Here is a 25,273-nt window from a genome sequence, read left to right as displayed (position 1 = left end):
TACAATTACCAACCATTGGTTTGCCTAATACAGAAACTGTAGAAGTTTTTTAATGCTAATCTTTATCTAATATATAAGATAAATTACACCATCAAGAACTGTGTGTGCTGTTTATCCCAGTTTGGGTACCCCAGGCCTAGGTCCCACCTACATGTCTCATTATATACAGTTTCTAATCAAATATTGTTTGAATCTGTTGCAAAGTCCCTTACTTGGAGATTATGTCAGTAACAGTACTTCCTGTGGCTAGCAAACAATACTAAACCACTGATTTGCTATTCGCAACAGCAGCGTTGTCATTCTGCCATGTGTCCCCATTCAGTAGGCTGTTGGGCTGCTTATCAGGTTTATCAGATAGGCAGACCTGTGGCCAACTGAAGGGTGATAATGCTGTAGTGAGGCAGGGGCTTAGTAGTGTCCGCATGCAACAGGAAGTATTCTACTAGTGAGATCTCAAAGTAAAGAAGCTTTGCAACAAATTCACATAAATTATTTGCTTAACCTCCCTGGAGGTATTCCCGAGTGTAGCTTGGTATAAAGTTTCAGCACCACAAGCGGCAACCCCGAGCTACACTCGGGAATACCCTGCAGCGCTGCTCCGGGATCTCTTCTTCGCTTACCTTGTCCTGCGCTCCCGTGATGTCCCTCCTGCAGTGTCCCTGGCAATGTCCTTCGGCCGATGCCAGCATCCGTCTTCCGGGTTCCGTTCCCTGCGACGTCGGGACGTACAGGGGACGGAACTGGCGGGAAATTTAAAAATGTGAAAAAGTGACATTCTCTAAATACACTAATATCACATAAAACTTTACTGTATCAAACCATTTCACATACGTTTTGTCCCTAGTGCTTTGTCCTGTGCCCTGCCGGCATTTTTACTGTTCTTTCTACCTTGAAACTGAGAATTGTTCATGGCGTCCAAAAAGCATCCCTTTTAGGTCAAAAGCGGTTTTAGACCAGCTAGAGAACAGCGATAGTAAATTAGAACCACTTGCAGAATTGAGTGATAATGATTCGTGGGGAAATTCATCATCACACACTGAAAACGATTTTGCGACTTTGCTCAGTGATGTGCAAACTTGATGCTATATTTAAAATTTCAGTGTTTTTGGTTTGATTACAAATGTATTCTTTTATTATTTTTTATGATTATTTATTAAATTATAATTTATGATTTTGTGTTTCAAATTGTAACATACCCGGGATGTTTACTAGACTCTTGTTCGGACAGATTTCAGTGAGTTATTCCTAAAAATTACAGGCCTACAATAAAAAAAATACATATTTCCATGCAAGAAATTGTACCGCTTTGAGCACAGAAATACTGACATAATCAGACCACTAGGGAGGCTACGAAAACTGTATACAGTGTAGGCATGATGCCAAACATGCTGAACAATAGATTAAGGGTTTACATACTGATTTGAAGAACAACCTTTGTATTGTGCTGTAATGTTTGATAATGTGCTGTCAGTTAATATTTAATTCTCTCTGAAAAATGGTTTACAAATATCAGCTGCATTATCATTTAAATTAAAAAAACCTAACCATCAATGTTGATGTGACTATGTTAATTACGCAAATTTACACATACTTGGCATAAACTGCACAGAGAACATTCTTGTATTCTGTATAGTATTGTCATGTTTATTCTAGTTATGTTACCAAAATGCTTATGTAGTAATCATCATTACTCCTTTTGAATCTTGTTAGTATGTAAATGCAGTATTTTCCATTTGTGCTGAATTTATGTGCCACTCTCAGTACATGGAAAAGCAAATAACTTTATAGATGTTATTGTTCAAAGCCACCAAAGAGGTCTTACTGGTGATTAGTGTTGTGTACCTCGGAGGTACGTGAGCCGTAAATCAGTCCGTCTGTTTGAAAAATATACCTTCCAAATAATAAGCTCTTTTGTATTCGCAATCAATATATCGAGCCGAAACAATGTAATATTGATATAAAATCCTCCCCAAAAGGTCCTAAATTAACTTTCTTTCTTGAAAGAATTTATTTATTTTGTAGATCAATGCTGCCTTAAGCTATATGAGATACATATGCATATGACTTTGTTAAAAATAAATAACAATATTGTTCACATAATGATCATGAGTCTTATTACGTTATACTTTTTGATACTTGTTATGGAGTGGGTAGGAACTTTACACTACAAGGTCTGTGAGTGCAAAAAATTAATCACACCATTAGTACAAATCAGCCAGCTTGCCAGTAGTAGCTTCTGGACATTAATCAAAGTCACATACTTAAAGCGCCACCTCATTTAAAATATATATATAAATACAGTCAAACTGGGACTTTTGAGTTTACATAATTAAAGAACAAAATGTATTTTATTCATTTTTCGACTTCAGCACAGAAAGATGTATCCGTACGCCTGAACCATGCTAGGTCATCCTGCTTCACTTCGTCATCAGTGTTGAAATGCTGACCACAAAAAGATTAGTCTCTTGTGCGATTTCACCACAGGTAATGTGTTGATTACCCAACATCAGGCATTCCACACACTGAATTGGAATACCACACACTAGGTTCACAGGAATGACTGCTGTGGGCTGGGAACCAGCACTGTTTGGACCGTCGGTGATGGACCATATGGCCATCTTTGAAACATTTACACCATTCAAATGTCTTACTGTGGCTGAGTGTCTTATCACCCTACTGTGCTTGAACTCTTCTGTACATAATTGGGGGTTTTACGCCTTCGTTAACAAGAAACTGTATCACTACATGCTGTTCCATGCACGCACTAACTCTGTTGTTTGCAATCTTGATTAACAGTCTCTGGGCTGGCCCATGGCATATGCATCGCCTATCATTAATAGGACACACTTGCCACTTGCTACTGCATTTAGTACCACCACGCTATCATACATTTTTATACCTTTAAATTCTCAGTTTGACTTGAACGTCTCTTGTATATTTACCATAAAAAAGCAAGGATAAGGAAGGAGCAATAAAAGGTGAGAAAGTCTTAAAGACTAAGGCACAGAAAGGGAAAAGAGTGGACCTAGGACAAACCTACACAATCAAGCAAACAATTGTATGGCATAATCACAGGAGGCATGTAATAAGTGTAATAGTACACTAAGGTATATGAGTTACTCCATTTGTCATGGTGGGTTGAGGTAGTGAGGTACAGACACATCTCCACATAGTATGTTCAGCACAATGATGATGTCACTGCTACTTTTTCAATATATTCTCTGGGTTGTCAGGTGTTTGGTGCACACCAAGTGGATTTATAATTTGTGGATGTTGAGGAATATATTTGAATTTAAAGTTTTTGTACTTGGAGTTGAGCCTTAAGATTTTGTTTCAGCCTACTGGCTAAGGATCTTTGTTGATGGGTGTTTTGTTCATGTCAGGTAGGTTTTTCATTCTCTTACAAGGCTATGGGAGTGCAAAACCTACATGAAGCAAGTCAAACGTAGGGCAGAAGAGATTCAACTGCAGGTCGCATGCATTTGACAATGAATTCCAATGATCTGTCTCAAACTAGAGTCAATCTGATTTCATTGATACTAACCCAAAGCCTGTCAACACAGTCTCTAAGCAAATTTACTTCCACCATACTAAATGGCATAGCCTCTAAGTGCTCACTGGCTCTGATCACATAGTTCTTACTCTTGTAATGTAATATTGGTTGTAGCTAGCTCTGGTATGAATAAACTTTTTTTATACAGTTTCTAGCATTGGTACTATATCTCTGACTCTAGTAATCCATCTGCCATAGTGTATATTATTATTATTAGTATTATACAGTATTTATATATCTCCAACAGTTCGCTCAGCACTGTACATTACAAATACATATTATACATATTACACGATAAAGATGTGTTTTTGTTGATTGATTCATCAGAGAAAACCTTATCATGCCTTACTAAAATATGGAATTTTTCACTTACAATGCTAACACCGACTTTTAAAAAGTGTTGTGTTAGGTGGTTACCTGTTCTTGGCTACTTTGGGGTGTTCCCACTTTGCTGATCCAACAAGGAGATTAAGGCTCCCTTGTACTGGTTTTGGGATCTTGCAGGCTTGATGCATGCACCTAAAAGTAACACTGCAGCCTCTGAGGAAAAAAACACCAGGTGGTTTAAAGAGGGTCTATAATTATAAATTTTATTTTACAGTTCTGTTCACATTATTCTATGTTTTTATGTGCTTTTAACACTTTGAGTACTGGACTGTTCCCTCCCCTCTTGCAACAAAAGGAGATGGGTTGATTCACATCTACAGTTTTATTTATTTGCCCATCGGACTTTACATAAGGCACATCACCAACATACAAATTAATAATAAATCAACAATAATTTATTGATCATTACTTAAACAAAGAAAAAAAAAAAAAACTCAGTACATGCCTAAGAGATGATTTACTAGACTTCAATATGTATCTATCTAAAGTATGCACTATATTTATGTATCCCTTTTTATCAGCCTTTGCATTCCTCTTGCCATTGCTTGTCTTGGGAAAGTATTCACATTCAAGGCAAGCTGCAGCTAGAAGTCAGCCATCTCCTTTAAAAGCTGTTGTCAGATCATCTGTAGCAGGAGGGACGGGGGGGCAGGTTGGCACTCATAACTAGGGTTGGCAAGCACATAAAACATGTACTTTGTCCTGTAGGGGAGAGAACTGTAAAATAAAAATTATAATGATAGATCCTCTTTAAACCACCTAATGGATTTCTATGCGAAATCTGCAGTGGTACTGTGAGCAGGGTTCCCAGCCATCAGTAAATTTACAGTCAGTTTGTGAATAATAGTGATTTTTACAACTGTCTTTAAATATCAAGGGCAGCTAATTTGTCATGCTGTGTTGACTTTTTAAGTTTAAACCAGGCAAATTACTTGTTATGGGTATTGGCAGTGTTTCAATAATGTGTTTATACTGTTTAAATATCGATTGTCTTAGGTTTTTTTCAGGTGGTCAGTGAAAAATGTGCTCCCTCAGTAAGTTTTCCATGTTTTGTCAGTAAAAAAATGCAGCGGGAGGTTGGCAACACTATTTTATTCCAATATCAATGCAGTGCTATTCACACTTACTGTATAACACTGACCAGATCCAGTATTCTTCAATCACAACAACCCATACAAAGTCTTTATTCAGTGACTTGATTTTCTTCCACCTGTACTTATTCACCATTTAAGTTGTGCTCTCCACCATGCTTTTGTTATACACAACCAAATGTGCCACATTCACCAGATGTGCCCTCACCTGGTCCCTTTTTTAATATATCAACTTTTTAAGTCAACTGTGATGGTTCTTCTCTCAACTTAGATGATCCTTCCCTTGGTATTAGATGGCAAACTGATCTTGGCTAACAAAACTGATTCTTTCCCTTTTTTAAATCCTTTTCTCTCTCTTTCTGAGGAGTTGTCTTTGTCCTTGGGGGTAAAAGAGCAAGGAAGGACATCTGCTGGGAATTAAAATTCTTCCTCTGGATTGATACCCAGTGGCGTCCCTAGGGTTTGTGTCACCCAGTGTGGTAACACTGGGTGACACCCCCTCCGACGATCCCCGCAGGATGGATCGGATCTGCAGATTGAGCATAATGGATTGGAGTCTGATCCATTATCCTCCCCAATCCGCAGATCCGACCCATCCTGCCGGGATCCTCAGCTTGCAACTTAACTAATCTCTCCACCAGCTCCACAAAAAGGTAAGTTTTAAAGCAAGTCAGTCTCTCTCTCTCTCTCTCTCTCTCTCTCGGGTCGGGGTATTACACACTGACCTGCTGCATACTCTGCCTGCCCCTTCAGCACCCGTGGCAGGGATGTGGACCTGCCCCTCTGCTGAAACTCCAAGGAGGAGAGGTGTCCGAAGTGCCTGCCTCACTGTCCATCCCCTCAATGCTTGCTTATTTCAGAAGTGGCACATACAGGGATGGACTGAGCCCCTCATGGGGCCCTGTAGTGACTCCGGGCCCTCGGCAGTGCCCAAATGGTCAGCCCCTTGTGGAGCGGGTCCGGTGTCACCCCGTGGAAAAAGTGTCACCCAGTGCTGCGTGCACCCCCCTGCACCTGCCTAGGGACACCCCTGATGATACCCAGTTTTGTTTTCTTCCCACCACTCCAATATTGGTTTTTGGAGCAGAGTATCCACTTTTTGCATTTTCAGAAATTCAAAAGCTGGAAGTTTCTTCTTATGCAAAGTATATGTGAAAACAATTTGGCCCTGTCTGTTGACAGCACAGATAGGCCTATGCATCCCCACACTCCCAAGTATGATTACCACACAGACACCTATCTAGCCTGACCTCACTGACTGTGAGGTGCATGAGTTATCAAGCCTGCAAAATCACTAAGACCAGTACAAAGGGGGCAGTTCTGTATTTAGAAAGCTCTTAGAAACATGGGACAAAGTACTAGTGGACAGAACTGTCAAATAAAAAAATATATAATTTAACGCTCCATCGTCTCTCAAAAAAATTAAATATTGTTGGATGCACTAACCTGTTGGTTGCTTGTAAGTACTAATATACATATATATTTGATATATACTGTATCATTTTGAATCGCTGACTGCAAAACAAATGATAATTGATGTGCTTTTAGCATGCTTAGCATTTCTTTTGGGCATTTGTAACTAAGAAGCACTTCTAAAAAAAAAAAAGTGAAATATTTGTTACCAGTTTTAAAATTGTTTCATAATTAGCCAGAAGGAGTGCCAGCTTGTCTACATTAATGGTAACTGCTAAATACTTGTTTTGGTTTTTCCATGTTCCTTGTTAGAGAATGGCTGCAGAGTATGTTGCCTAATGGGAGATGTGTTGAGCCTCCAGTGGCTGTGAACCAGAGCCATAAAACAGCTGGGATTGTTTAAACTCATTAAAGCTTCTTTCCATGTTAAGATACTTTCAGGAAAATGCTATTTTATCCTTATCTAGCGCAATGCTAATGACTATTCCACCAAGTAACTTGTGTTTTATTTTTGTGGATATTATAACAGATGCTACAATTGAAGATCAGGACACAAATCACGAAACTGAACATTATGCCTCTTCAGACAGTTTAGAGACTTGCCCTTCATCACAAAAATTTATTCTCAGCACCATCAGAAATGAATCAAGGTATGTTCACTGTAAAATGTAAGTACTGCTTTGCAAGAAATAAGTAATTGCAGCACACTTAGCTATTGATGTATAGATTTCTAACAGATTAGCTTTCTGATTTGAGCATAATGAGAAAATCTGTTGAATACAACTTCTTGACTTGAATGTGAGAGTATATCACTCACACACTTTCTGCCCATAAAGTATTTTGGCACAATGAATGGATAAAATAATATTTCCTATTTATATTGGTTTTAAATTTGGGAGTGCTTTATCACTTACCGTCATAGCTGCAATTTATTTTTCTTTTACGACAAAAACATATAACTAAAAAGATTTAGTTAAGAGAAGTATGGACTTGTAATAAAAAAAACAAATCCTATTCATCTAGGTCAGGGGTAGGCAATCTGTGGCTCTCCAGCTGTTGCAGGACTACAAGTTTCATCATGCCTCTGCAAGCCATAGCTGTAACTGTCAACTTTGCAATGTCTTATGGGAAATGTAGTTCCACAACAGCTAGAGAGCCGCAGGTTGCCTACCCCTGATCTAGGTGGATGCAGCATTGATCTGGCTGTGCAGTGAGAACTGAGCAGTCAAACAATGCTGATCGCTCAGTTCTCTATCACTGAGCAGAGAGCTGGGTCAGTCTTACTGGAGCGCTGGGCTGTGGAGAGGGCAAGAGCAGCTGGCTTAGTCTCTCAGCGGATCACTGAGAGGCTGAGCCAGGTGCCAGTGTAGGCTTCTCGGTGGATCCCAACCATATGACTGGGAACCTTTCAGCGCATGGACCGTCTCTGTGACCTCAGCTGACAGAGGGCTTTAGCAGAATGAATTGCACTTCTATGACCCATAGGAGAAGTACAGCCAAAGTACCTATGGCTATACTTTTTCTTTAAGGCCATTATTCAAAGCTAAAAAAAATTTAGTAATTTGATGTTTGAGGGATTTATTGGGGAGACTTTTTTCAAGCAAGTTGCTTTGTGCTTTTTCTTTTCATTCACAAGAGTCTTGATGATATAACTAGCACTAGTTAGTCAAAATTAACTGGACATGTTCTATAAAGTTGAAGAAATTTCACCACTGAATGGCTTTATTAGTTATAAGGAGTGTCAAGAATATACCTCAGCAACCAATGTGGGCTCAATCACTCAGTGGGCCATCAAGTCTGGCATAAGTGCTAATTTGTTAAGAGTTACATAGCTGAAGCTGTGAATTGTTAGATCAACAGGGTAAAAATGTCACAACACTATTATATGTGGATGACAGATGAATGAATTGCCTAACCCTATTTAGGGATAGTTACTTGCCTCTTCCAGATCTCTTGAAAACCAGCTGTTTTCTCTGTCCAAAATGTGCTCCACACAGTCCCCAAAACAATGTCCTATTTTCTTAAGCTGCATCTGTGTCCAGTCTATGGCCATTAAAGTATTTACATAACCTTTGCAATTGGCTACATCATTAAAACAAGCCCACTGTGGACTGTAGCTGCTGGTACTTTAGAATGATTTCAAGATCACAACTGGGACTCTAAACTTTGGTTTAAGTAGGTTTCTAGAATCTCACAAGTCACGCTGTTTGTTCACATTTGAAGATTGGCAACTGCAAAGTCTCAGCTGCCAGAAAAAATAAAGGGAGAGGAGTTGCAGTTTTGGGGTCTGTCTTCATAATGAATACATTTTTCCACTTTAAACCAGTGTGTTATACTCACGCTAGGATCTGTTTAGTGCTTCAAAGTGTTTTAACTTGCCAAAAATTGTGAAAAATAATTATCCGTATAAATAATGATTAAAAAATATATGAATAAATATGACCAGCTGTCGTTTTAAAAAGGTTCTGAATCTCCTAAACCACAGGTGTCAAACTGGCGGCCCTCCAGCTGTTGCCAAACTACAAGTCCTATGAGGCATTGCAAGGCTGACCGTTACAAGCATGACTCTCAAATGCAGAGGCATGATGGGACTTGTAGTTTTGCAACAGCTGAAGGGCCGCCAGTTTGACACCCCTGTCCTAAACTAAATAAATAGATAAATCAAGTACTGCCTGATTACAAAATTATCTTCTAGTATATGAGAGTAACACACAGCCCTGTGAATACCGCTACCCATGGTGACACAGCTTTCCCTCCTATGTTTGTTGGCCTATGCATTTGTTGAATTTTTGTGAGAGCTGTGTATCTCTTCTTAACGATGTGATTACAACCTCAGAATTTCACCTGTCAAAATAATTTTTACATTTGTATTTCCCAAATTTATTCTCGACCGGTTTTAACAATCATTCCTAAGGACTCGTTCACACCAGTGTGCAGAGATGTGAGTTTTTCTGCACGAGTTCTGCAAGGGCACAAAGAAAACAATTGTTCTCTATGTTCCCTGTTCACACCGCAACACTAGCATCACGTCTGAATTTTGTTCTGCGCAGGAATCTGTAACATGTACACAACTCACTGGAACATGCATGTAAATGAATGTAAACTTGTGTCTCTGCAAGTGAAATCTGTTTTTCTGCGCATATCTATGTATTATATTGCAGCTTCAGTGGTTGCATTAGTTTTCTTTTTTCAGGCGCTTTTCTCTGTTTTTGTTTTTTCTTTCTATTTTCAACTGGTGATCTTTCTAATGGGGTCAAATAAGAGGGTTTACATACACTTTAAAAATACCCCCCAAATAATGATAAAGTGTGGTGCAGGTGGTTTGACCCAGACGATACCTCATCAAGATCCCAGAGCACTCTGTTTGAAACAATCCTTTACATTTTTAATTTTTTTTACACAAAAAATTGATATGTCTATCAAATAGGGAAATACAGGTATTGTTATACTGCATATAGTACAGGCCTACTTTGTAGTTTGAATGAGAGCAAAATACTAGCCTACTCTATAATTTCAAATAAAACAATACCTGCTTATTCGTTAGACCATTAGACAATGGCGCACTGTAAACAAACAAAACACACATTAGGAGAACATTATTATTAATTAAAGTATACACACGTGATTCTGCCTACATTGGTCTCACAAGGGTGACTTTATGGGCCTTCTGGTAAGATCCTGGAAAGCTGAGGATCCCAAATCTCACTAGAAGATGGCCAAGCACAGTGCATTTTAGGGTCCTTGACTGACTTTCCCAGGATCTCCTTAAAAGGACTGTGAGATCACCCTCATCTAGGTGCTGTGGGCAAAGGTAAGTAGGTGTATCTGTATGCACTTTTGGACAGCAGCATTGTCAGGGGAGGGGAGTGCTAGAGATACTAACAGATTTTCATATACTAAACAAATTGAAGCCAAACAGCTAATTTTATCATCAGTTACAGCAAACCATTTTTTCTCCCTTTTTGGAAAAACAGTTTTACATAAATAAAACTGATCATTGTAAGCACCTCTGCCAGTGTTGAATTGATCTCATCTCTGTAACCGAAACATCTGCAAAAGAGCTTGTTCTTTTAAAAAAAGAGCAGACTTACTGCACAGATCCCAGATTAAATAGAAGAAAGAGCCTAAATAAGAAAATTGAAACAGAACTTCGCTGAAAAGGGGAAGTTCCGCTCTAAGTCTCTCCCCCAACCCCCCCCCCCCGCCTCCTCTCCCATATTTGTTGTGTCATTTTGGGTGGGGAGGAGGGAAGTGGGTACCTAGTGTTGACAGATACTCTCTCCCATTTCTGCTCCCATCGCTCCCGAGCAGAAGTTCTCTAACTAAAACATCCCCCCCACCCTCCCGCAGTCTTCTGAGACATGTCACAGGTCCCAGAAGACTGCGGGACCATTTACAAAGCGCAGTGAAGCTTGCTCATGTGCAGTGGGCAGCCTGTTGTGAATCTAAAAGCAGCATAGCTGTCTGCCCACAGCTAGGATGCTGGCACTGGGAACCTAATGGATAGGGAGGACGGTGCTGGATCCCTGGACAAGTGAGTGTCCTTTTTATTAAAAGTTAGCAACTACATTATTTGTAGCTGTTGACTTTTAATTTTTTTTTTTTGTCAGCCATCACATCTAAGAATTGGTAAGCTGCAATATGTTTGCTTTTGGATTTAATATTACTTTAACTAGTACTGCAAATGAAAGTGCTAGAAACCATGCTTGTTGCTTGGAGCTACTATCAATATTAAATGTGAATCTACCATGTTTTCCTGTTCTTGGGCAATGATTAATGTTAATAGTATACTATCTTTAACTTATGCTATTGTGATTGATTTCCTATTCATGATCCCTAGAAGTCATTAAGGGTCAAAAGCTAAATACGGCCAGAAGTCAAAGAAGCAGAAGCCTGTTATTCCATCATATAATCCCCCTGAGGTGCTGTGCCACTGATAGCTGTAATAATTATATGCATTAAATTAACCTCGTATTGAAGGGTACATCAAGCTTATAATTCCCGAGAATGTCATTTAGGTAGGTAAGGAAACATATCAATAAGAAAGCAATCAATACAGCAATAATCTATTCACATTTGTTTTCTTTTCTGAAAACATACTAGCCATATAGCCATAAAACATATTTTATGTAATTAGTGTCTTCTATGTGATAGTGTTTTGCCGTTTTACCAATACATTTCAGTTTTGCTTATGCTTTTTTTTTTTTTTTTTTTTTTTTTGCAGTTGTAGTAGGTAGAGTATTATATAATGTTTGAAGACTGGATCTAAAGTATTCAGAAAGTTTGCATCTTTAGTAACTTGCTGCTGGCAGACCTATCCACCTTACCAAGAGTTCAGTGTCTATCCCTGTCTGCCAGTCCCTCCATTGGCTGCCACTCACCCAGGGAATTAAATTAAAAAGACTATCAATTACCTATAAGGCCATCCACAACTCTGCTCCCAGCTACATCACTTACCTAGTTTCAGAATACCAACCAAATTGTACTCTTCGTTCCTCCCAAGACCTCCTGCTCTCTAGTTCCCTTGTCACCTCCTCCCATGCTCGCCTCCAGACGTCTCCCAAGCCTTTCCCATCTTCTGGAACTCCCTACCCCAATCTGTCCGACTATCTCCTACCCTGTCCACTGTTAGGCAATCCTTGAAAACCTCTCGTCAGAGAAGCCTATCCTGCCTCCACCTAAAAACTGTACTTTTTATTTTCTCCATCAGCTCATCCCTCACAGTTGTTACATTTTGTATTACTTGATCCTCCCCTTTTTAGATTGTAAGCTCTAACAAGCAGGTCCCTCTGATTCTTCCTGTATTGAATTGTATTGTAACTGTACTGTTTGCCCTCATGTTGTAAAGTGCTGCCCAAACTGTTGGCACTATATAAATCCTGTATAATAATAATCATAACCAATAAAGGGTGTTCATAAAGGCTGTGCAGAACTGAACGTGTTGGTGCTTGTGCCCAATTCATGTACCTATCAGAGAGAGGTACATGAAGCTGTATATATCTGTATTGAGGAAGCAGTGTCCACAATGGACACTCCTTCCTCCGTTTTCCTTCCCTTCCCAGCCACTGCGCCTGTCACACTAATGGGGCACTGGGGAGGAGTTCCGCACTAGGGTAGGCAGAGTCAGAAGGACAACTGAGAGACCAGTTGCCCATCAGGTCTGCTTTGATGCTGGTTGTCAGTGTGCAGCAGTGGGTAGATTCATAGCCGTTATTTAGTCCTACAACGGCTTTCGGATCCTGCCACTGTCATGCGCTGTCAGCATCAAAGCAGACCTGATGAGTTACTAATCTCTCAGTTCCCCATCAGGCCCCACCCATCCAGTGACTAGTCATTTCACAAATATGGACATTGCCATATTTGGGTAATGGCATCACTTGTAATTACATCACCTGTATTCCTGTTTAAATGTAGCTTTCGGACAGGGAAATCTTCCAGCTGACCAATGGATGAGGATACAGTACTGTGCAGGAAGCTGTCACACATCTGACAGCATATACCTTCCCAGCGCAAGAACTGCTTCTTTAGTGTCAGATGTTCTCTCCTCCTAACACACTTTGTGTCCTAGGGTGATATCCCTGCTTCTCTATAGATATTGTACAGTGAGTGAGTGTCACCCTTAGACAGGACATGTGTTACTGGTGGGATCGCCAATTAAAAACACAGAAATAAGCCTGAAAAAAAAGAAAACCAATGCAGTCACCACATCTATAGACAGGTAACCTGCAATATATTACATTTTTGTTCTTGGATTTAGGTACACTTTAAAGTGGTTCTAAAGTCTAAACATTTTTGCTTTAATGCATTCCCTGTGTTAAGCAAAAAAAAATTTAGATATAAGTATCGCCCCTCACTCACCCCTTATACTTACCTCACTTGATCCAGCGCTTTGCCCATCTTTAGCGGCTCATCCCACTCTCACTGGCTTTGCGGTCTGTCAAATTCTGTGGGTGAGGGACAAGGGGGCGGTGCCGAGACACCCTGTGTGTTTCTATGGATGCAGGCAGTGTGGCATGGGATCGAGCCCACAGTACAGCCACAATAAGAAGCAGCTCCCTATGGTGTTATTAAATCAAAAAGACTAACATGTTTATAAACTCCACACTATAAACCCAGGTGCTAAACTCCAAACTAAAATCCCAAACAACAAACAGTCCAATGACCAAAAATATGAAATTAAAAAGTTATTCTCAAATAAATCGTGTGTAGTCACTAAAAAAAATATATATAAATAAAGTCACTTCAGCAAAATAAGTGTCCAAAATCCAGCTTGTCACATTCATTGGTGCTGAGCCCCTCCACTGGCTCATAAAGGACAGAAAATACCTCAAAAGAAAGAAAACACTACATAGTGTATTACCTTTAAATAAATCACAAAAAGATATGTCATACCTTCCCCCCAAAAATGTGCAAAAAATCCAAAATGGTGCAAAAAAAGTTTACACTGTGCAATGTGAATAATAGTGCGTCACTCTGTGAATACAGCAGAAAAAAACCCATGACCACAACAGTGTATACTTCTATAGTGAAAAAAGCATATATACTCTTACCAGAACAAAAAAGTAAAATGCCTTATTCATATAGTAGGAATCGGCATACTTTCACTCCTTTCCTCGACTCCTAAAGTATACCTCTTAGGATGTCATCCACCATATCCTCCTGACCATTCTCATGGTTTAAACGGACATTCCCAAGCCTTCAGGGTGCTCATGTAACAGATGTATGAATATATATATATATATTATAATACCGTTTTTAGAAGATTATAAATTTATTAAATCTGCTTACATTTAAGATAAATCGCATATTCCAATGCCCAAAAACCACTCAGGGTTGCCGAGCAGCTTCCTCTCCACTTGCCATGCGGTTTCGCCAACTTTCAAAATGGCCAACACGCCACTTCCGGTTCCTTTCCTGTGCGTCCGTCACTTCCCTTGACGCGTTTCTTCACATCCGGGACTTAATCATAATCACATCTAATATGTGAAAGGATAGGAATAAGAAGAGGAGGAGCCAGAAGTGCTGGCAGGGGTCCCCAGAAGAGAAGGATCGACACACACACGGACGGTGGTATCAAAAAGTTTCAAGACTAGTTTTGAAACACACCAGCACAATGCTGCACACAGTCACAGGCAGCACTGACCTTCATAAGTGTGCCAAAAGACATTGTCCTGTGTACATCGGGAGCTGTGCAACTGGTGCTATTCTGACCACGTATGTTACCAAGTCTGCTATTTCATCATGGACAGCAAGTTTGAATGAAGAGTAAACCTGAAATTCTGCATGAAACTGGGCAAATCTACCACAGAGACTTTTGACAATGAGTCTTTTGAGGTGTTTTGAGTGGCACGCGTGCTTCAAGAGCGGAAGAACATTACTGGAAGACAACGAGCGGTCAGGAAGACCTTTAACAAGCTCAACCCCCGAAAATGTTGAAACCAATTGGCAACTTGTGCATGATGATCGTCGTACAATCCACAACACTGCTGCCATTAGCGGTTTATCATATGGAACAGCCTAGACAGTCCTCATGTGTTATGTGAACATGCGCCGTGTTGCTGCCAAGTTCGCCCCCAGGCTGCTGACCCAGGAGCAAAAAGAACACCACGTAAAAGTCTGCCAAGAACTCAGTCAGTGTGCCATGGATGACCATGGATCATTACCGGTGACAAAACTTGGGTGTATGGGTTTCACGCAGAATTTCACATTTGCTCTTTGTTCTAACGTGCTGTTGAAATAGCATATGTGGTAGCACATGTGGCCAGAATAGCACCAGTTGCACAGCTCCCGATGTACACAGAACAATGTCTTTTGGCACACTGACTTATGAGGGTCCGTGCTTCCTGTGACCATGCGTGCAGCCTTGTGCTGCCATCTGTTTGCGTGTTACAAAACTATTCTCGAAACTTGTTGATACCACCTCGTCTAAATATATATATTTTACAACCACCAACCACTTTAGGCTTGTTTTTTGCACTGTAATCACGGTTATGCCTTTTGATTAGGTGTTGAGTGGTCTTTTGACCTACTTTATTTTAGCCTCCTAATATTTCACTATGATGCAAGATGTACTTTCACAAATGGTTAGATAATAATAGTTTACTAATTGCTAAGTCGGCAGAGAAAATTCTTTTATGCCATTGACCGCTAAACTGGCTGCTAGCTGGGTAAATAGAATATTTGTTTCACACATCCATATTTGCTAATAAACCAGATTGGTGTGTCTGCTACTACATTGGATCAAGGATCACAGTATATAATAATGTTTAATGCATCACAATTTCTATGTTATTCTCTGTACCTGATTAGGATGGCAGCTTGTCAGCTAGTTTGAAAGCAGATCTAGGGAAAGACTTAAAGCGGAACTAAACTCTGTCAATCAACAATAACTATTTTTTAATCCTTATGCTGCTAGCATTAGTAAATACATAGGAAGGTAAATTATCTTTGTTTTAAAATTATTTATTTTTTTATTTTATTTTTTTACATCAGTTGCTTATGTCATTCATTACAGGAGTCTTTTATGAGCATTTTGTTTTTATTTCATATCGAGGAGGGGTTTTCTAGGCTAAGCACACACTCGCACTTCTGGCCTACATGCCTGAACTAAGGACAGATGGATTCCAGGAACTAAATTCCATGTGAATCATCTGCTCTTATTCAAGATTCCAACAACTAGAAATGCTAGAGGATGTTTTGCCAAGTGATTTCATAAAATAATAAAGCATGGATGGGCGAGTTTGTTGTGAATACTAGCAATGAACAGAATCCTGTTCAGTTTGTGGTGCTCAGAGTTTAGTTCCACTTTACATTCACATATTATCTTGTCGTTCCTTACTGGGAAGAATTTGCCATTTAATAGTTCTCCAGCATTTATTCTGGAGGGCTCCATTCCATTGCTGCAGATATGTTTTCTATCACCAGCTGTTTCTGGGATTCACTTTCACTCTGTCCTCAAATGTTTGTGTCCTGCCTGGACAGGTTAGGATACTGTTTCATCTGAATAAAATGTAATTGTTCAATGTCCTGCACGCTGTTTTCCTAAGGCCATCACTCTTTGACACATATACACTTGGGCAGGGACTATAGTAGCTTGTTAGTGGGCCCAGTGCCATCTTAACAGATGGATATTGGTATCAACAGCAAAGAAGCCAGACATGTGTAGCTATTGTGATCTAGGGAGAGGCTCCCAGATGTCAGAGCGCCAACAGATGTCTGTGCCAAAATGATGTGTTGTAAACTTGTAAAAAGTACTGGTACTGTAAAAACGTTCTCACAGATTCCCTTTCTTCTGCAGGCAGGTAATGTAAAATATGTTACAAAAGACTAAATGTATTACAGGTACACAGAGTGTGCACTTGTGAGGTGTGACAATTTAATTCCTGGAATGGACTGTAAAAACAAAGGTTGTAAGGGCTGAAGGTTTTTAACCTTTATGTATTCTACACATGAAGGTAAAAAACCTTCTGTGTGCAGCAGCTCCCCCAGCCCCCTCAATTCTTGAGCCTCATCACAATCCAGCCTCGGCTGTCATGGGTCTCTGCCTGCTCATTGGCTGAGATAGAAAGTGAGAGCCGTTGGTTCCCACTGCTGTCAATCACAGCCGGTCAGCCAATGAGGAGAGGGGGCGGGGCAATCCACAGCTCCATGTGTGAATGGACACACAGAGCAGCGGGTGCCCCCATAGTAAGCTGCTTGCTGTGGGGGCACCGAACAGGAGGGAGGGGCCAGGAGAGCCTGCCCGAGAAGAGGAGCATCCAGGCTGCTGTGTGCAAAACCATTACACACAGCAGGTAAGTATAACATGTTTGTTATTTTGCACAAAAAAAAAAAATGAACCTTTAGAATCGCTTTAACTATACTCTAGCGGCTGTTGTCACCTTTTTAAAGTTGTCCCTTGTGAAGCATTGCACTTTTCTAGATGACTGTGCCACTGCCGGAAACATTTCTGGAATTCATTTTTCAGAACGCGTCACAGTATCTTTGTCTGGAATGTCATCGAATCTGTGTTCCTTTTTAAAGTGGTATATGTATATATTGCAGCTTACCAATCCTTAGATGTGGTGACTGCATTATTTTTTCTTCTTTTTAGGCTTTTTTTTCCCCCTATTTTCACCTGGTGATCTGGCAAGTAGCACACCCCTGTATTAGAGTGCCCCCACTCTGAATAAAGCAGCAACCCCCGGACAGCAGCATTGTCAGTCTGGTGAGAGGGGCAAACAGAAGCCAAACTTCATCTCTCACTTTAAGTGGTTGTAGCAAACAGTTTTTTGTTTTTTTTTAGATGAAGGTTTTACATGAATAAATAAAAGCTGTTCATAGTAACCATCCCTATCAGTGGTAAATGGTTTGTCTCATCCCTGTAACTGATACATCTGCAGACCAGCTTGTTCCTTTGAAAAACAACAGACTTACTGGCAAGATCACCAGATGAAAATAGAAGAAAGAAGGTCTTAAAAAAAAAAAAAAAACACGAATGCTGCCATCTAAGAATTGGTAAGCTACAATATAATGTTTGTTTTTGGGTTATATACCACTTTAACCACTTCAACCCCTGGAAGGTTTTCCCTCTTCCTGACCAGGCCACTTTTTACTATTCAGCACTGCACTATTTCAACCAGTAATTGCGTGGCCATGCAATGCTGTCCTCCTTTTTTTTCCCCCCCCCCCCCAAAACAGAGCTTTCTTTTTGTGGTATTTGATCACCACTGGGTATTTTACTTTTTGTGATATAAACGAAAAAAGACAGAAATTTTAAAACTAAATCTTTTCTAATTTCTGTTATAAAAAATATCCAATAAACTCAAATCTAGTCATACATGTAAGCCAAATGTATGCTTCTACATGTCTTTGGTAAAAACAAAATCCTAATAGAGGTATATTAATTGGTTTGTGTGAAACTTATAGCACCTACAATCTATGGTGTGTGTGTGTGTATGTATATGTATATATATATACCAATATATATATATTGGAATTTACGCAGCTTTTACTTTCTGACTGCCTATTTTTTAAGGTGCTAAAATGCCAGGACAGTACAAAAACCCACCCAAATTACCTTTTTTGGAAAGTAGACCGCTAAAGGAATTTTCTGAGAGGCATGTTAAGTTCATGGAAAATTTTATTTTTTGTCACAAATTTTTGAAAAATGTCTTTTTTTTTTTTTTTTTTTTCTACACAAAGTTGTTACTTAAATGCTAAATTCACTTTTTTTTAATAAAATCTAGCTCCCCTATGCACCAATATACCATTAATTTTGTAAAAATATGCAAGTTCTCTTTAATCTGGAGAGCAAGGCTTTTGGTAAATTTTCTTTAGAAAGCTTTTTCGATTCCTCGAGTGTAGACAGAGGAACCGGTAGGATCCCAGGAGCATATTACCAGCTGATCTCATTAGCAAACACATCCATTAACTATTTCTACAGTGATTTTTTTTCAATTGGAAATGTTTTGGAAAGAATACACTTTTTTTTTTTTTTTTTCAATTTTAATACACAAAAACACAATATATTGCCCAATTGTTTGATAAAATATAAAAGACGCGAGTAAATAGATACCAAACATGACATGCTTTAAAATTGCGCACGCCCGTGCCATGGTGACAAACTACATACTTATTATTATTATTATACAGGGTTTATATAGCGCCAATAGTTTGCTCAGCGCTGTACAATATAATGGGAGACCGTGCACGAGACAGTACAGTAACAATACGATTCAATACATGAGGGGTTCGAGGGCCCTGCTCCTTGGAGCTTACAATCTAGGAGGGAGGGGATAGTGGTACAGGAGGAAATAGCTGTGGGGGATGGAGTGGTAGGAAGAGTGGAGGAGTTCAGTAATTAGCTGAGGGCAGGGTAGGCTTCCCTGAAGAGAGAGGCTTTCAGGGTGCGCCTAAAGGTGACGAGAGTAGGTGATAGTCTGATGGATTGGGGTAGGGAGTTGCAGAGGATGGGGGAAGCCCTGGAGAAGTCTTGGAGATGGGCATGGGAGGAGGAGACCAGGGAACTAGAGAGTAGGAGGTCTTGTGAGGAGCGGAGAGTATGTTTTGGGTGGTATTTGGATATCGGATCGGTGATGTAGTTTGGGAAAGTATTATGAACAGCTTTATACATCAATGTTAGCATTTTGAATTTTATCTGTTGGGCAATCGGAAGCTAGTGGAGGGATTGGCAGAGGGGGGTGGCAGATACGGAGCGGTTTGTAAGGTGGATGAGTCTGGCCACAGCATTTAAGATAGGCTGAAGCGGGGATAGCCTGCGGTGAGGTAAGCCGATGAGGAGGGAGTTACAGTAGTCAAGGCGTGAAATAATAAGGGAGTGAATGCGTTGCTTAGTGGTTTCCGGGGTTAGGAACAGACGTATTTTGGAGATGTTGCGGAGGTGAAGTCTACATGAGTTTGTCAGCGATTGGACCTGGGGCTGGAAGGACAGATTGGAGTCAAGGATGACACATAGTACTCTGGCTTGAAGGGTGGGACTGATGGTGGTGGTGTTTGTCTTGATGGAGAAGTCGGGGAGGGGGCGTGGGCTGGGGGGAAAACTAGGAGCTCAGTTTTGGAAAGATTTAGTTTGAGCAAGTGGAGTGACATCCAATCCGATATGTCGCTCAGTAGGCTTGTGATACTGGCGGAGACTGAAGAGGTGAGGGGTAGAGAGATTTGCGTGTCGTCGGCATAGAGATGGTAGTTGAAGTTGTGAGAGTGTATCAATTGGCCAAGGGAGGAGGTGTAGATGGAAAAGAGAAGGGGCCCGAGGACAGAACCTTGAGGGACCCCAACAGAGAGGGGGAGAGAAGAGGAGGTGGCAGCGTTATAGGTAAAACTGAAGGAGCACTGTGATAGGAAGAGAGCCAGGAGAGGGCAGAGCCTCTGAGGCCAAGAGAGTGTGTAGTTTTTTGAGGAGGAAGGGGTGGTCAACCACGTTGTAAGCCGCACAGAGGTCAAGGAGTAGGAGCACTGAGTAGTGACCATTAGCTTTGGCGGTTAGCAGGTCGTTGGTGAGTTTGAGTAGGGCAGTTTCGGTGGAGTGTAGGGGGCGAAAGCCAGACTGTAGGGGATCAAGGAGGTTGTTGGTGAGGTGGGAACTATAGATTATAGACTAAGCGCTCTAGGAGTTTGGATGTAAATGGCAGCAGGGAGATGGGTCTAAGGTTGTTCAGGTCGGTGGGATCCAGGGAGGGTTTTTTAAGTATGGGAGTGATGTGCATGTGCTTTAGAGGGGAGGGGAATGTGCCAGAAGAGAGGGAAAGATTATAGATGTGAGTGAGGGAGTGTAGGATGGAGGAAGAGGGTGATCGTAGGAGTTTTGAGGGGACAGGGTCAAGTGGGCAGGTGGTGAGGCGGGCTTCAGAGAAAACCTTGGTGACCTCTTCAGTGGTAGCGAGGTCGAAGGAGTGGAGTGTTGAGGGGGTTTTAGTGTGAGGGATTCTAGGTGGGGTGGAAGTCTGAGCAGTGGTGATGTCCCTACGAATTGCGTCGATCTTGTTTTTGAAGTGGTTAGCAATCTCATTGGTCTGTGAGTGAGGTACTGGGTGGAGGTGGGGGCTGAGAGAGTAGAGAGTTAAAAATAGAGAAGAGCCGTCGAGGACTGGAGGAGAAGGTATTAATGAGGGTAACAAAGTAGGCTTACTTGGCAGCGTGAAGGGAGGAAGTGTAGGTTAGGAAGGCGGATTTATATCGGGTGAATGCTTGTTGGGATCTGGTTTTGCGCCATAGTCGCTCCAGCACTTAACTGCACAGTATGAGATTTTTGGTATGGTCAGTCTGCCAGGGTTGTACTGGTCGGGGTCTAATGCTTTGTGTTGTTGGGGGTGCTAGCGAGTCTAGGGCGGCTGATAGCGAGTTGTTATAAACAGTAGTGGCCAGGTCAGGGCAGGACAAGGGAAGGATACTGTCATAAAGTTGGTCAGCTGCAGAGTGGAAAGGGGCAGGGTTCAAGTTGCGGAGGTTTCTGCTGGTGTTAGTTTGACGTTTGGAGGGATAGGTGTTTGAGGATGAGGAGACAGAGAAGGTAATGAGGTTGTGATCAGAGAGAGGAAAGGGGGTGTTTGTGAGGTTGTGGGGAGTGCAGAGATGGGAGAAGACAAGGTCTAGGGTGTTCCCGTCGGAGTGGGTGGTGGACTGTATACACTGTGCGAGTGCAAAAGAAGAGGTTAAGTGGAGGAGTTGGGATGTAGCCGGGTTATTGATGTTGATAGGGATGTTGAAGTCTCCAAGGATGGGTAGCTCAGAGGACAGAAAGAAGGGTAGCCAGGCGGAGAAGTCGCCAAGAAAGCGGGACACGGGTCCAGAAGGCCGATAGATTCCTCAGAGAGATTGGAGAGAATAGCCGGATGCAGTGGGCCTCGAAGGAGGAGAAGGATAGAGAGTGAGGGTTTGGGAGGACTTGGAAGGTGCTCTGCGGTGACAGGAGCAAACCAACCCCACCACCTTTTCGACCGCTGGGTCTGGGTGAGTGGGTCTAGATGAGACCTCCATAGGAGAGTGCCGCAGGGGAGGTAGAGTCAGTGGCTTGGATCCAGGTTTCGGTGATTGCTAGGAGGTTAAGGGAGCGGGAGACAAAGAGGTCGTGGATAGCGGTGAGTTTGTTGCAAACCGATCGGGCGTTCGAGTGCACATGAAAACGGGAAGGTGGTTTTGGGAAGCAAAGGGACAGGTATTAGGTTGAGGGGGTTGTGGCAGTTCGTGGAAGTAAGAGGGTGCTTTGTGTGTGGGCGAGGTAGTGGAGGACCAGGGTTCGGGGAGATGTCCCCAGCAGTTAGGAGAAGAGGGGTGAGAAAGGTGGCATGGGAGCAGGATGAACAGGAGCGCGTATGTCTACCAGTGATGGCATTCGGGTCAGTGGGAGAGTGGAGTATCAAGAGGAGGTGGTGAGAGCCGTAGTAGGGAGATGGAAGCAGTGAAGGTGCGATGTAGAGTTGTTTGGGAGGAGCAGAGGGATATAGAGAAGAGATTTTGGGAACGGAGGAGGAGTAAAGGAGGCATTTTAGGAAGGTAAACGGAGTGGTGGACAAGTGTGGTGGAAAGTTTCTCAGGGTGCTTGATTGATTGTAGATAGTCTAGCGTGCAGTAACATATCTCATTGTTGAATCTTCCTGCAGCTAGAGTTCTCGTGCTTAGGTTCAGGTAGGGTTGAGTTCAGTTAGATTGAGGAGATGAGGGGTGGACGTCAGCAGTGGAAGTGGTGGAGATGAGATTTCGAAAAGGTTGTGAGGGGTGGGCATCCGGGGGGGGGGGGGGGGTAGACAGATGGGTCTCAGGTCCAGGTCAGGCCGCGCCGTGGTAGGCTGTGGAAGGCCTCACCAGGCCGAGATCGTCTGCTGGGTTCAGGTGGAAGTAGGCCCGCTCCAGTTCCCTCCTTCAGGTGTGGGTAGGGATGTGTGCGCGAGGTACCGTGAGGCTGCAGGCTCACTGCTGGTCGGTAGGGAGATGGGGGAGTGTGCTGAGGTGGGCTGCGATGGTTCTTTTAGGCTACGATGGATCATTTAGGCTACGATGGATCATTTAGGCTACGATGGATCATTTAGGCTACGATGGATCATTTAGGCTACGATGGATGATTTAGGCTACGATGGATGATTTAGGCTGTGATGGTTCTTTTAGGCTACGATGGATCATTTAGGCTGCGATGGTTCTTTTAGGCTGCAGACTGGGGGTTCGTAGCTACTTGAACATCAGGGGGAGTGTGCTGTGGTAGATTGCAGGCTCAGTGTTGCCTGGGCTTCAGGGGGAGTGTGCTGTGGTAGGTTGCAGGCTCCATGTTGCTTGGGCTTCAGGGGGAGTGTGCTGTGGTAGGTTGCAGGCTCCGTGTTGCTTGGGCTTCAGGGGGAGTGTGCTGTGGTAGATTTTTTTTATATCCATAAGTGACACTTTAAAAGCCTTTACAGGTTACCACTTTAAATTTGTACAGGACTGACTCCCAGGCATTCCCAGAGGGCTCTCCCCAAACTCAGATTGGAAAATGGTTCGCTATCCCAGGACCCTGGTAAGATTCTACACAAATTTCAGTCTTTCTACACTAAACTTTATAGCTCGCCCCAGGGGGTACTTCTTTATCTATTGACACCTTTTTGGGGTCTGTCTCGCTTCCCCCCCTCCAGGAGGCCCACAGGGAGATGATGGAATGGCCTATATCAGGCGACGACATCGGGAATGCTGTAAAATCTCTTGCTCCTCATAAGGCCCCAGGACCAGATGGTCTTCCCAATACTTATTATAAAGCTTTCCCTGATATTTTGATGCCCCATATGGCCCTCTATTTTAATTATTTGTGGGATGGGTGTATGGTACTCCCGGATGAAAATAGGGCGTTCATCAGTGTCATCCCCAAGCCTCTCAAAGATGCCTCTATGGTCTCCAATTATCGGCCAATTTCCTTGATTAATTGTGATTTAAATATTTTTACTAAAATCTTGGCCCTACGTCTCCATAAATTTCTGGCCCTATATATTCATGATGACCAGTCTGGTTTCATAAGCGGTCGACAAACATCAGATCAAATTCGTCGGACTCTAGCATTACTGTCAGCTGTGCAGTCCAATTGGGACGGGTCATCACAGAGGGAAATGCTACTATCGCTGGATATTCAGAAAGCGTTTGACAGTCTGTCTTGGGACTACTTGTTTCAGACGTTAGACAAGTTCGGGTTTGGCCCTCATTTTACAAAGCTGTTATGGGCCTTATATTCTAATTCGTCTGCTCAGGTTTCCATTCATGGATATAAATCAGCCCCTTTTTCGCTAGAACGAGGAACTAGACAGGGATATCCTCTTTCTCCATTATTGTTTGCTTTGGCAATGGAACCAGTTGCGATTGCTATCCGCACTGATCCCACTATCTCGGGCGTCTACTGTGGTCAACGAGATCATAAATGCGCCTTATTTACTGATGATGTTCTCATGTATATATCTGATCCTCGAACGTCTCTACCTAGTTTCTTCCATTTGTTTCATCGGTTCTCTGAGGCCTCTGGTCTTACGCTTAACTCGTCTAAAACGGTTGCCCTAAATATCTCGTTACCCGATTCGGAGGTTAATTTCCTCCAGGAAAACTTTGATTTTCAGTGGGCCTCTGGTTCTCTCCCCTATCTAGGGATTCATCTCACGGAATCTATCTCGACGTTATACAAGACCAACTATCTCCCGCTTTTCAAACGACTTAAAAATGACTTACTAGACTAGCAGGATCCTCCACTTTCCTGGTTTGGTAGAATCAACTCTATTAAAATGACCTTTTTACCGAGACTATTGTACTATTTCCGGACGTTACCGATCATGGTCCCCAAACGGAAACTGTTATTACTGCAAACTGCAGTCTCTAGATTTATATGGAGGGGAAAACGCCCTAAGATATACAAGTCTACCTTATTCTCCTTGAAGAGGCAGGACAGTTTGGGACTCCCCAATCTCTTGGCCTACTTTCAGGTGGCTCAAATAGCACAGTTATCGTGTACTACGGCCGGGGGGTATGTCCCCCAGTGGGTTGGGATTGAGGCTCTATCGTGCCATCCATATGCTATCGGTACTCTCATGTGGCTTCCCAGTGGATTGCGTCATCCTATTTTGTGCCCTACTTTTATCTTATTCGTTATCGTTGTGGGATAGATGGCGAGCGCGCAAACCTTTCTCCTCTCCACATACCCCATTAGCTCCAGTATTTGGTAATCCTGAGTTTGCTCCGGGTCTATCTCCATCTGTGTTCCAATGGTGGTTGAATAAGGGTTTGTTGCATATCGGAGACTATTTAGATGGGTTTCGCCCTTCGGTCCCTTCAACATTTTTTTACAAAATACCAGATGCCTCTCAGAGAGATATTTTGTTATCGCCAACTT

General features: G+C 42.0%; 1 protein-coding gene across 1 annotated transcript in view; it reads left to right on the top strand.

Annotated features, from left to right (window-relative positions):
* Window positions 1-25,273, top strand: part of LOC149451494 (protein unc-13 homolog B-like) — a 189,968-nt gene that overhangs the window by 76,707 nt on the left and 87,988 nt on the right. Inside the window, exon 6 of the mRNA XM_089690608.1 lies at window positions 6,939-7,094. Within this exon, the coding sequence (XP_089546734.1) occupies window positions 6,939-7,094 (156 nt within the window). The remainder of the gene's footprint in view (window positions 1-6,938; window positions 7,095-25,273) is intronic.

The sequence above is a fragment of the Staurois parvus genome, unplaced genomic scaffold, assembly GCF_062004578.1.
Source record: "Staurois parvus isolate SC_StPar_1 unplaced genomic scaffold, SC_StPar_1.0 ptg000536l, whole genome shotgun sequence".
NCBI lineage: Eukaryota > Metazoa > Chordata > Amphibia > Anura > Ranidae > Staurois > Staurois parvus.
This window is presented reverse-complemented; position numbering and strand designations above follow the sequence as displayed.